At 34.9% G+C, this 13,901-nt stretch overlaps 1 protein-coding gene across 1 annotated transcript in view; it reads right to left on the bottom strand.

Moving 5' to 3' along the window:
• Positions 1-2,461: 2,461 nt before the first annotated feature.
• The window catches only part of LOC128986285 (serine protease HTRA2, mitochondrial), a 52,929-nt gene continuing 41,489 nt past the window's right edge, over positions 2,462-13,901 (bottom strand). The window contains exons 6-7 of the mRNA XM_054406564.1: positions 11,205-11,361; positions 2,462-2,728 (exon numbers count right to left, since the gene is read on the bottom strand). Coding sequence (XP_054262539.1) covers positions 2,554-2,728; positions 11,205-11,361 — 332 coding nt within the window. The 3' untranslated portion in view covers positions 2,462-2,553. The remainder of the gene's footprint in view (positions 2,729-11,204; positions 11,362-13,901) is intronic.

Below are 13,901 nucleotides of genomic sequence, written 5' to 3'. Positions count from 1 at the left end.
CGTACGGGAATTCAGTAGTGAGTTAAAACCGTGTAAAATTCAGATCAGCTAGTTTACACATATAAAGACAAAGTTTCTTGCAGTTTTAATGTGTAAAATCATCTTGTAAACAAAAACAAATGTTGTGTGACCAAATATGTTTTTATTCCATCATAAGCCTATACGATATGCATTTTAAATCCGACAATTTTACAATAAAACAGCAAATCTGCAATTTTTACGATGTAAAAAGCGTTGAAGTGAGATTTGCAGCCGATTCGCACATACGCACATTGATTATAAGGAGCCTACAGTAGAGGGAGTAATAATAAATTGAGAAGTGTAGGTATAGACCTAGTCAACGATACCACCTTCCATAGCATACCTCCCTCTTCCATAATTATTATCACCACAATACAACTACTATACACAATTTCCAGTAGGTCTGAATAGAAACGACCTAAAATAAAACGATAGTATCCAATAAAATTCACAGTACACATAATTTAACTTTGGTGCCCTAACATCAAAACTAATCGTCACACCTATCCTTTATATCAATTTCACTGCATTAATTGCTAAATAAATAAGCGTAAACAAAGAAAAGTAAAAACAATAACAGTTTGTTTTGAAACAGCTGTTTGGTTCAAATAATATTCATTTGAACTAAAGAACTGGTCACATGTAGCAGGAATATAAAAAGTAAACACGCTACGCTAGTAAAGCTAATGACGTAATTGTCAATGTTTATTATCCATACCGTTATCAGTTCTATCCTTGATAATTACCCACCCCCATTGAATAAATGTACATCGCTATAATTTCCTATATTAGTTACTTTAAACTACAATTCATAGTTGAAATAAGTGATAATTTCACATTTGGGGGAGCTGATATGGGCGCCCCCAACCGTAACCACAACTGAACACGATTTCATAAAAGGATGGTTTGTCTAATTGCAGTATCCTAGGTCAATGTTGATGTTGTGTTCAATCTATGTCATCCATCTGTTTATCTTTGTATAAAACCCGGCTGAGGTTGTGGTGGTAATTTAAAATCGTGATTCCTGATTATTCTTGATCGTCTTTTTATGACATTAATATTTCCGGGCCTAATCCAAACAAAGTTAAAGCAGACGAACATTAATTGTAAACAAAAAGCTACCATGAAGAATTAAAACATGTAAACTTTGTTATTTTTCTAATCTTTCCTTGAAAAGTGGAGCAGTAAAATAATTTGCATTTACCCTTTTTTATTAAGACCCGTGTACAGAGCCTCGATTTGTACTGTGGTTTAATTAATTTTGGTTAAAACTGTGGTCTAATTTTCTCTACTAATCTTACTTATTTCCTATAATCAATGACAAAAATAAAATAACCTCATAGTTCCATAGTTTATATTTAACCAGCTGTTAGTTAAAACAAATTATATTGCTCTAAAACAAATCGAAGACTACAAAGATTGCTTTAAAAAATAATTTGAACATCCTAGTATTTTACTGTGTATATTTATTACAGAAGAATTAAACGTATCATTGGGCGCGTTCTGGGAACATGTACCGGTGCACCGGTGCAGATTAACCGGTGACTTACTCACCGGTACCGCCCCGGGGCAAGAGTCTTGGTATCCCAGAATGGTTATTCACCGGTTTACGGTACACATCGGATTATAATTTACACATTCACCTATTATTTACTTTATAATATTTAAACCAAACAAACTTGTCCTCACAGGATACATTATTTGAAAATTATTCACTTAATACGTAATTTAACCCTCCATAGAATAAATTATTCACTCATTACGCAACATAACCTATAAAACTGATGAACATTATTCGATGGACCAGCCATCTTGCCGTAGCTGCATGCTGTTGTCCAAGAAACTGACCAATCAGAGGCCGCCGGTGTATTATGCACCGTACAATTTCTCCGGTGCATAAATCTTGCACCGGTGGAGGAAAAGAGGAAATAGCTGTCTGCTAGGTTAACTCACCGGTCTCCCAGAACGACACATTTTTTGCACCGGGGCAACACCGGTGCACCGGTGCATGTTCCCAGAACGCGCTCAATGATTAGCATTACACATAGTATAAATAAGTCAACCCTAGTATGTCTTTACATTTTTATCCAAATGCTGAATTTGTGACACAAAAGCTGAATGTTTACAGCTGTTATGTTAAGCAAATTATTTTATGCCAAAAGCTAGTTTAGAATCTTAGCGTCGGCTGCTAGACTTTTTAAAAATTAAAACTTAATTTCTAAAAAACTGGGCCCCTAAACTAAAATCATGGCTTCGACATTCCCTAGTTCTCAAAATTATCTTTCTTTCAACACAAAAATCATGAAAATCTGTCGAGTGGTTGATTCAGAATCGTGAAATAAAAAAACACTGTTTCGTTTTAATATTATAGATAATTTATTTAAAAGTAAAATTAGTCTTTCAGAAATGTCATTAGTTTTCAATTTCTTGATCAAAGAAATAGAATTTTAAAATAGATTTATTCAAAAAAATAAATAATAAACAGTACAATATACAAATTTACAATATCTATTGAACATCACACTAAGTTGTCTAGCAAACAACATCCTCTGGTGCTACAGTGAGTGTCATAAAGGTTCCTTTCCTCAGTACCCTCATCTTCAACATCTGTGCCTGGGGAGAGTCCAGGTAGTGGTACACACTGTTGGCTCCTATCACTGGCTTGTCATTGATGTGTGTCACTATGTCACCAGGCTTGATCCCAGCGCTAACACATTGAAATGAGAAATAGTTTTATCTGTATTATCTGATCAAAATATGCAGTGTTTTCATAAAATAATAGGAGTCTAATATTCAGAAAAACTGTTTTGAAAAAAATCACACCACAATTTATACTTTTTCCCCTGCATCCAGCATCAATAATATTCATTCTAATAGCCCTGGAACTGCTATTTTGATGATTACATATTTGCAGTAGGCCTACCTGTTATGGTGTTTCAAATGGTAAAAGCCATGTGTATTGAGCGAGTGTAATGAAACCATTAATGAAGCTAATGAAGCAGATGAAATATATATCTCCTGAGTTTAAGTGTTTGACAATGGCATTCTATTGTGGCTTTTACTATTTGGAACAACATAACAGGCACTGTAAACTAATAATAGTCAACTTTAAACAGTTTTGTTTAAATTCCTTAGAATAGTAGTGTTGATTAATGTATATTGTCTAAAATAGAGCATAAACTTATTTATGTCTGGAGAGCAACATATGGAGAACGAATTAAAGTATTTTGATTTTGAGTAGCAAACAATATTGTAGCCTACCATGTCATGAGTAAAATAATATATTTTTGTAACTTTTTAGTTTAAAAATCCTATCTCATAACAAATAATTACTTTACATAAAACCTGTATTACTGATTGTTTGATGGAACATGCAGCACAATTGTTTACTAGACAACTGTAACAATTGTTGTCCAGACATTTTGTACTATACTTTATCACAAAATACTTGATACTTTATCACAAAATTTATGCAGTTTTAGAGGAAGAAATTGACTTGCTTCACTTGCCCTTACCTTTGCTTTAAAACAATAGCTCTACAGATGAGGTTTGCCTAAACGTCAATCATATGCAACATAAAGAAAAAAAAAGGTAGTGGGGGAACTTCCCCTCAAACCACCTAAATTTTGTGAACGGACTATAGTTTTGTAGTTACTATTGTAAAATAATTCAATAAGAGTACAGAAGATGCTTGCTAATCCAGCACATTCCGGACTTTGGAATTGCAGGATTATTTAACTTTTCTAAAAAATGCCGTTATTGTATGACTTAAAATTCATTTCCATTCTAGCTCCTGAGCTGTTGTATTCAATATAATAAATAGGTTACATACCTTATAAATCCGACAAACAGCTCAATTTAATTGAAGGTCGTTTACATGTTTCGGCTTGTATCGGCCATTGTCAAAACGTTGCAGTTGGATGGTGAAATCCTTGTCATTGTTTTCTACTAAAAGTACATACACAAACACATACCTACACACACGGACGGGACGAAAACATTACGAAAAACGAATAAAACTTTAAATAGGCCTATTAAATACACGGGCAGGACGCACGCACACCGTTGTCAAGGTCAGGATGCAGACTGGACTAGTAGTTGTGTCGGTGTTGTCTTATCAGCTGATGTGGACTGCTGACCAATGGGCGTCGAACTCTGCCTTTGTTTTAATATGCTATTGAAAATGTGATGGGATTTGAATTTAAGTTTTTCATTCAGAATTACGCTCTCAAAATTGTTGTTCTCATTAACCTGTGCCTTATAAATTTCGAATTCTTCGAGAGTGTTAAGTCTGCTTCCCTTTTGGCAAATATGTAGGATTTCAAGGCCTTTACTAATATCGTTCATATCATGGTTTTTATCGACCAAATGCTGAGCAAACGATGATTTTTGTTTTGTATTACGAGGATCTGGTCTATGCTCCTTGTATCTAGTATTGAAATCTCTACCTGTCTGCCCAGTATACGTGCTAGGACAACTGGCACAAGTTAATTTATATACACCACATTTGTCATATTTATCACCACATCTGGTTGAATTGTTTAAAATATTTACGGAACGATTAGTTGTTCTGAAGGATAGATTTATACCATGTTTAATCAATTGTTTGGATAGGCCGTTATGCAGAATGTTACTGTATTCAACGCAAACATACTTCTCATTGTCCTTTCTTGTGAACTCAGATTTACTGGCTTTTGATTTATGTTTGTGAATGAGCTTATCAATTAAATTAATATGGTAACCATTGGCTATGGCAGTGTGTTTTATTATGCCTAGTTCTTTCTCATAATTCGCAATAGACATGGGTATGTTCAAGAGCCTATGTACCATACTGTTGTAAGCGGCATGTTTCTGAGATGGCGGGTGGTAAGATGAGGCGTGGATTGTCATATCTGTTGTGGTTGGTTTCCTATAAACACTGTAATCAAATTTGTTGTTGATTTTCTCAATAGTGAGGTCTAAAAAGTTGATTTTATTGGCGTTTTCAGTTTCCAGGGTGAATTTTAGCTTTGGATCAATGCTGTTTAAATATTTATGTAATATATCAAGTTGTCTAGCACTTCCATCAAACAACAGTATAGTGTCATCAACATAACGATGGTACATTAGTATTTTATTTTTGAGTTTATTTTTATCAGAAAATATATGTACTTTTAGTAGAAAACAATGACAAGGATTTCACCATCCAACTGCAACGTTTTGACAATGGCCGATACAAGCCGAAACATGTAAACGACCTTCAATTAAATTGAGCTGTTTGTCGGATTTATAAGGTATGTAACCTATTTATTATATTGTATGACTAGCGAGACTACCAATTGCTCCAGCCGTCTTAACAATCGCTTCTTAAGTCTGAATGATTCATGATGCAACTTAACTCTGAATAATCGCTACTGAAGTCTGAACGAACGCTCCATCTGCTGATAGCTACCAACGTCTGCTAATACGTTGAAATTGACTTAAAACAGCATAAAAAACCATCAGCCCTTTAGACTGATGCTGGATTGAAAGTGTAGGATCATCAGATGCCGGATTGGCAGGCCTTACTACAAAAGGAAATTTTATCATATGCGACATTTGACATAATTGGGGTAGACCTATACAAAATAATTATAATAATATAAATATAGTTAAACAATACTTGAAATATGAAGTAATGAGTTACTGTTCTTAAGTAGGTTTGCAAATAAATAAGTTATGGGCAAAAAACAGATTTCGGTACATAGCGTTTAGCTAAGAATGCATAGCCTAACTATAGCTAGGAATCTGGCTGATAATTTACATCAATATCACTACCTACTTCTTCAGGATCATCAACCAGCCCTTCAAAATCACTTAAATCTTCTTTTAATGCACCACGTATATCACTACTTCTGATTTTTAACACTAAAACAATGATAAACATAATAAAACACATCAGTCATCGGTGCGAGGTTAACCAAGCTGTTTACAAATACGCACGTCAGCTGTCTGCTACAATTTTTTCGGAACTGAAATGAAAAGCATATAGAAACAGACATCAGGAGAAAGCTCTGAATCTGCTGAAAAAAATAATACCTAACTCGATCCAGTTCAATCCGATTCAGTCAGTCCCAGAGCCGTTGTTTAGTGAGAAGCCATATCTAATCTATTAAGAAGCCGCAACAATAGATGGCGTCTCACTAAACAACGTTGTGCATTCGGAAATGTCAAAAAACAATGTCTTACAAAACATCTAACAAACTATCTAATCTATTAAGAAGCCGCAACAATGACCTTATCGATAAAAAAGATAAGACTGGTGTATACAAAATCACATGTGATGACTGCCCCTCTTTCTACATTGGCCAAACTTCAAGGTCATTTTCAAAACGTTTTAAAGAACATTTACCTAAAAAACATTCTACCTCAGCCTATGCCAATCATTTGATCGATTCAAACCATAAATATACAGATTTGAATACAAATTTGCAAATCCTCCATACATGCAATAAAGGCCATTATATGAACACATTCGAAGAGTATGAAATATACAAATCGTCCAAACAAAATCCCCAATTTGTATTGAATGAGAAGTTATCATTTGAATTCATTGTCCTACTTCTGGATATTGCTTTATATTAATTAAATTAATTAAATTGTGTCAAACAATGCGTTGGCCTGGGTATTTAATTTATCATTTAAAAGGTTGTTGCCGACAATGGATACGACCCCACACTGCCTGACAAAATACTGCATAGAAAGAAAAATGTACGCCCAAATGCAAATAGGGAAAAACGGTATGTTACTCTCAGTTACGATAACCAATTATGCCACAAATTTTCAAACATTTTGAAGATAAGAAATTACAAAATTTCTTACAAGACCACAAACAAACTAGAAAGCATTTTGAACAAAAAGCCACAAATAAAAAATAAATACGAAACATGCGGGGTGTATAAAATAGCCTGCAACGACTGCCCAAAATTTTACATTGGACAGACTAGGAGGTCTTTCAAAACACGGTTCAATGAACACCTGCCTAAAAACAAAGCAACTCAAACTTCAAATTATGCTGAACATTTAATTAACACCAACCATAATTATTCTACAATAGATGAAAACCTACAAATTCTCCATAGATGCAACAACAGAAACAGAATAACAGCATTAGAAAATTACGAAATTTACAAAGCAGCAAAATCCGTCGGCAACAACCTTTTAAATGATAAATTAAATACCCAGGCCAACGCATTGTTTGACACAATAATTAGAGTAAACCAGGAATCAGCTGATCGACACGTCACGTGACCTTGAACTGGACACTGCAATGCCAGTCCAGTCGCCGCCGGCCCGACCAAACGCGTGCACGCACCGTGACGGTACCAAAGTAAATGTTATGTGTTTTTCTACGTGTGTTCTATGTTTTATATTTTAAATTGATGACGAATCTGAGAAGAGGATACCTGAGGATGTGGCAGTCGCCACGAAACATGTAGTTGTTTATCCACCAACACTAAACGGATATTGTAAGGTAACAATAATAATTTAATTAATATAAAGCAATATCCAGAAGTAGGACAATGAATTCTGATTTACTTGCGAACCAAGCAAAATGTTCCTACAAATACAAAAATTTGAAATTAAAACTACTGAACACCATTGAAAATATCAGATTCAACAAACATTGCCAAACCCAACAAATAGTTCCTAATTACATCCATGTTAGAATAAATACTGAGAAAATTTGGATCCAAGAGGAGATTAAATTTCTTTATAGCAAAAAAGACATGCTAAATCAGGAACTCTACAAAACTCACCTACAACTTGCAAACATGCTAGGTCCTGACAACACACTCAGTTTAATTGACTGTATAAACGAAAGCATTGAAGCCATAATTACAAAAAAACGTGAAACCCAAAATGACAAAATTTTGAGACTTAATGAAAAACAGGGTAGATGTGATAACATCCAAAACATTAAATGTGACCACGAATTTTATCCAAAAGTCCTAAACGAAACAAACATTGTATTCAGTAACGAAGAAATATGCCTGCTGAACAAAGGTTTGAAACATTGCTTACAACCCCAAAATAACCTAAAAAATCTCACCAATGAAGTCTTAAACACTGAAGCTACAATACTTGAGCTCCCATGCGAGGAACAAAATGAAATAAGAGTACTAGTGAATGACAAACTGACAAGAAACGTAATCCCCAAAGTTCAAAAACAAAAAAATTCTAACATTAAAGACTTCCGTGTGGCTAAAGAAATTAAAAATAAACTGTCCTCTAATAACGCCATATTGACCAAAGCCGATAAAGGTAACACCACAGTAATCATGCATGAAAATGAGTACGACCAAAAAATAAGCCAGTTCATCACCAACAATAACATAGAACAGTTAAAAAATGATCCCACCCCACGTTTCCTCAAGGACATAAACTCAAAGATCAACAAGTCGAAGTACCTCCTTTCAGACGGCACAAAAAGATACCTCAAAATCACAGCCCCACACGCCCCGAAATTTAGGGGACTCCCAAAAGTCCATAAACCAAACATACCAATAAGACCACTAGTAAATTACACATCAGCCCCAGCATACCGTACAGCTAAGAAAATCGACAGAATAATTAGAGACAACATAAAACTGAACCCCAACTTCAGCTTACGCAATAGCATTGAACTGATTGACAAGTTAAATGAAATCAAACCCGCAAACGGACATACTCTCATGTCTCTTGATGTTGACAACATGTACACCAACATACCCGTTGAGGAATCTATTGCAATACTTGAGAAACGATTGACAGAAAACAACACGTTATGCCAAAACAAAATCAAAGAATTGATAGACCTAACCAAAGTAATATCACAACAAAATTACTTTGAATACAAAGGCAATTACTACATACAGAAGGAAGGGTTAGCAATGGGTTCACCATTATCCAGCATATTAGCCGAATTGTTTCTTAACGACTTTGAAACTAAGCATATTATCAACGAAACATCAAAATATAATGATAAAGTTATATTCTATCAGAGGTATGCTGACGACGCAATATGCGTATTCAAAGGCAATGCCAGACAAATCGATCTTTTCACCAAATTTCTGAATGACAAACACCCAAAAATCAAATTTAAAAATGAAATAGAACAGGACAGAAAAATTAATTATCTTGACTTAACCATCACACGCAATAGTGACAAATTCCAATACAGTATTTACCGCAAACCTACCCAATCCAGCCAAGTAATTCATGCATCTTCACACCATCCAACCTCACACAAAATGGCAGCATTCAACTCATTTATACATAGATTGAAAACCGTCCCAATGAATGAAGACGATTACAACAAAGAACTAGAGATTATTAAATACATAGCAGCCGACAATGGCTACGACCCCACACTGCCTGACAAAATACTGCATAGAAAGAAAAATGTACGCCCAAATGCAAATAGGGAAAAACGGTATGTTACTCTCAGTTACGATAACCAATTATGCCACAAATTTTCAAACATTTTGAAGAAAAGAAATTACAAAATTTCTTACAAGACCACAAACAAACTAGAAAGCATTTTGAACAAAAAGCCACAAATAAAAAATAAATACGAAACATGCGGGGTGTATAAAATAGCCTGCAACGACTGCCCAAAATTTTACATTGGACAGACTAGGAGGTCTTTCAAAACACGGTTCAATGAACACCTGCCTAAAAACAAAGTAACTCAAACTTCAAATTATGCTGAACATTTAATTAACACCAACCATAATTATTCTACAATAGATGAAAACCTACAAATTCTCCATAGATGCAACAACAGAAACAGAATAACAGCATTAGAAAATTACGAAATTTACAAAGCAGCAAAATCCGTCGGCAACAACCTTTTAAATGATAAATTAAATACCCAGGCCAACGCATTGTTTGACACAATAATTAGAGTAAACCAGGAATCAGCTGATCGACACGTCACGTGACCTTGAACTGGACACTGCAATGCCAGTCCAGTCGCCGCCGGCCCGACCAAACGCGTGCACGCACCGTGACGGTACCAAAGTAAATGTTATGTGTTTTTCTACGTGTGTTCTATGTTTTATATTTTAAATTGATGACGAATCTGAGAAGAGGATACCTGAGGATGTGGCAGTCGCCACGAAACATGTAGTTGTTTATCCACCAACACTAAACGGATATTGTAAGGTAACAATAATAATTTAATTATCATTTGAGTCGAACATAATTTACAATAATGCTATGAAACTATCAGCTGACGGAGACAATGGCGATAACACAGACCAAGGTTAAGGAAGGTCAGGAGAGGGACATTACGTCATCCACTGGACTTGGACATGCAGTCATGATTCATCTTCCAGTGTCACCACACGTGTCCCTTGTGAAAAACTACACTGGCCAGTTTTTTAAAGTATTATATTTGTTTTTTGTGTTTTTTGTGTTTTTTGTGTTTTTCGTGTTCATGTATGTGTTCTAAGTGTAACGACGAATCTAACCAAATTGGTTAGATGACTTATTGCTTATTGACGTTTTTGTTCAACCAGAAGATGGACTTTTTAAGTCCGAAACTATAGTAGTGTACTACTGAAACAGGATCACTTGACGAAGCCAGGTAACATAAACCATCTAGCATTAAATTTGATAAAATTTTTCAACCGTGTGGACTTTATCATCATCTTCCGCTATCGCAGCAAAATTCAGGTCATATTCTGCTGCCGTGTAAATATCATTATCATCTTTGCGGTAATGTAGCCATCATGGTTGTCCCACGATCGCGGCAAAATCATGAACATCTCCCGTGGTCATGTAGACATTATCGTGGTCTTTGGGATCGCAAAACATTCTGATTATCTCTCACAGCCGTGTAGACATCACCATTGATTCCAATGTCATGTAGACATCATCATTGTCCCGTGATTGCAGCAAAATCTTGTACACCTCCCGCGACCGTGTACATATTATCATTGACTTTCAGGGTTATGAAAACATCATCGTTGTCTTGCGCGATCGCCATGAAATTTGTTTTTCATGATCCATAAAATTGCCACAGTGACAACAAAATAAGACTAAATCCTGACTTTTCAAGACCATTTTGAAATTCAATAATAATTCCTGACTTTCCCGTTTTTCCCCGACTACTACACACGATGCACTAATAATTAAGGTTGTGGTGGATATTACTGATTACAACATTTACAGCTTACTTGTCGGCAGGAGAGTCGATGACAACTTTCCAGATGACAACTCCCTGGTTGAGACCTGGAGGAATGACGAGGCCCCTGACTGTCAGGTCTCTCATTATAGTCTCAGATAATGTGATCATAGTGGTGCCGATGTAGCGACGAACTGACTGTCTCCCGTCTGTAACCAACGCCATCCAGACTGTGTAATAGTATAATGGGCTAAGCCAACAGGTACAAGATATGTCACTAGTATGATACTTAGTAAAAAAAAGAAATAAATTTAAACTTTAAAATTCTGTTTAGAGAAGTTGGAAATTGCAGGATAACGTACGTTAAAGTTTCACTAATCTTAAATAACAGGGTCTGAATATTTTATGAGTCAGTTTTATGTGAAATCCTAAAAGATTAATTTTTCACACCAATTAGTAAAGAAACTGGACAAAATTAACCACTGGACAAAAGTACTGAAAAAAAACTTGTCACCTTTGAAAATAAAGTACTAAGAAAGGTTTTTGGACCAACAAGAGAAAATGGTGAATGGAGGATCAAACATAACAGAGAAATTAGAGACCTGTATAAAGCACCAGATGCTGTGGCGGAAGCAAAAATTCGACGAATTAAATGGCTCGGGCATGTGTTAAGGAGAGAAGATGATGAATTGATAAAGAAAGTTTGGAAAGAGAACCCTGTTGAGAGAAGACCTCCTGGGCGTCCCAAAATGAGGTGGAAAGATGAAGTGACCAAAGATATGAGGAAGATAAGAGTCATGGAGGAAGATGCCGAAGATCGGAAGGAATGGAGGCATTCAGTTGGCGAGGCCAAATACCACCTTGGGTATCGATGGCCATGGGAGTAAGAGTAAGTAAGTAATTAGTAAAGAAAAATGTAATATTGTATTTAGTCATCTATAAGAGAGTTTTAAAAGCAGATATCTCATGAGCATTATACAGGGTGGCTTCAAAGTAACTTGCACCCCCCCTTAACCTTTTACCCATTTGAGATATTTGAAATTGGTTTGCAGCAACCGTCTTAGATATGAGGGGCTAAAATAATTATGATTAATTTAGAAAATGTTTCCCATAGTGGGGGTAGGTGTTAGCTCAAAGTTTTCAAATGGAAAATATAGTCAAGTTTGGTGTCATTTGACAGGTCTCGATGAAACTAAACAATATAAATAAAGAAAGATCGGCCATTAATAACAAAATGGCACCCTAAAATGATTCGTCCTGAATGAACGGACACAGAGATTGCTGATAACAGCAATAATGGGGAGTAGGGGATTTTCCAGGTAATGTTACTAACCAGCAGATGTTATCACCAATGGTTTGAACTCAAAAATTTTGCCTTGATAAAAATTTAAAGGTAATAAAATAGGCTCATGATAATAACTTTTTACGACGACAACGCTTCTTAAGGTGGGTTATTTAAAAGTAATTTTTGGTTGCCATTTTATCATTAGTTGTCCGATTTTTATTTTCTTTATGTTAATTGTTTATTTTTAACAAGGCCTGTAAAATGATACCAAACTCAACTATACTTCCCATTTGAAAATTTTGAGCTAAACCACAGCCACCTCTAATACAAGGCCGCGACGTTCGAACTGGCAACGCCGCAATCACACCCCCTCTGCGTCCGTCTTCACACGCGCTAGGCTATGAACATCAATGAGAGTATTGCTGCTTTGTATCAATGAATGAAAGTATTTAAATACGTAATAACATATTTTAGTAGATTTTAAGGTATGGTAAAATAGACAAAATTGTAATCTAGGTTGTTTATTTATTGAAAAATTGCAACATACCGCAATATGTCTAAAACTAAAAATATACAAACATAATGTTTTGGTTGCATTTATCGTATTGTTAGTACGATGAATGTGGAAATAGATGAACTTTAAATATTTCCTTTGTTAATTTGTTAATCTACACTATTATATAACAATCTCATGGTGTCTGTATATATGTGTGTTATTCAACATAGTAAAAACTACTAGACAGACTGTGCTTAAATTTTACAAAATAAAGCTACAATACCAAGAATGGTTATACAGTAGGACTAACTTATTGCCACTTCAATATTTGTAGAGACTTTGGGATTTGTAGAGACTAACATCTAACAATTTGTTCAAATAAAATTAATTTTTAATTTTTAATATTCTTTATTCTACCTAAGGAAACCATAAGTTAGCGACAACAAAATTTGAAGTTTTCATTTTGAAGGCATACTGACTAAATAATTTATTTTCTTTGAATAATTACTAAGAAAAACGTTTGCCATTTTGTAAACGATTTCAGAAGCTAGGCCTCCATATGGCTTTCCACAATATTAATAGAATTTTTTATCACATCAACATTCAGACTGGATTCCGAGACTATGATGCTTTTATTGTTAGATGGTGCAGTAGGTTACATATTTTTTACTAGTAGGCCTACTTAACAGAAACACCGGCTTATTTCTTTGATTTTTTATTATTATTTCTTTTATATTGGCTTATTTCTTATTTCTTCTTACATTTTTTTACAAATTTAATCTAAGCTCATATTCGTGAAAAATGCTTCACACAAAAACGAGAATATTTTTAAGATGTCTAATTTGATCAAAGAATAGCAGAAAGCAATTGTTGCTTACGCGGTGGATCAAGTAGAATCTTAGAACACTGTATGTATTATTCATTTTTAATTGAGCTATCGTAATTATTCTTGCATCCAGGCACATAAC

Source organism: Macrosteles quadrilineatus, unplaced genomic scaffold (genome assembly GCF_028750875.1).
Source record: "Macrosteles quadrilineatus isolate MER2022 unplaced genomic scaffold, UCM_ALF_1.0 Scaffold_2__2_contigs__length_208266976, whole genome shotgun sequence".
Classification (NCBI taxonomy): domain Eukaryota; kingdom Metazoa; phylum Arthropoda; class Insecta; order Hemiptera; family Cicadellidae; genus Macrosteles; species Macrosteles quadrilineatus.
The sequence above is the reverse complement of the archived record's forward strand: the minus strand, read 5'-3'. Positions and strand labels throughout refer to the sequence as shown.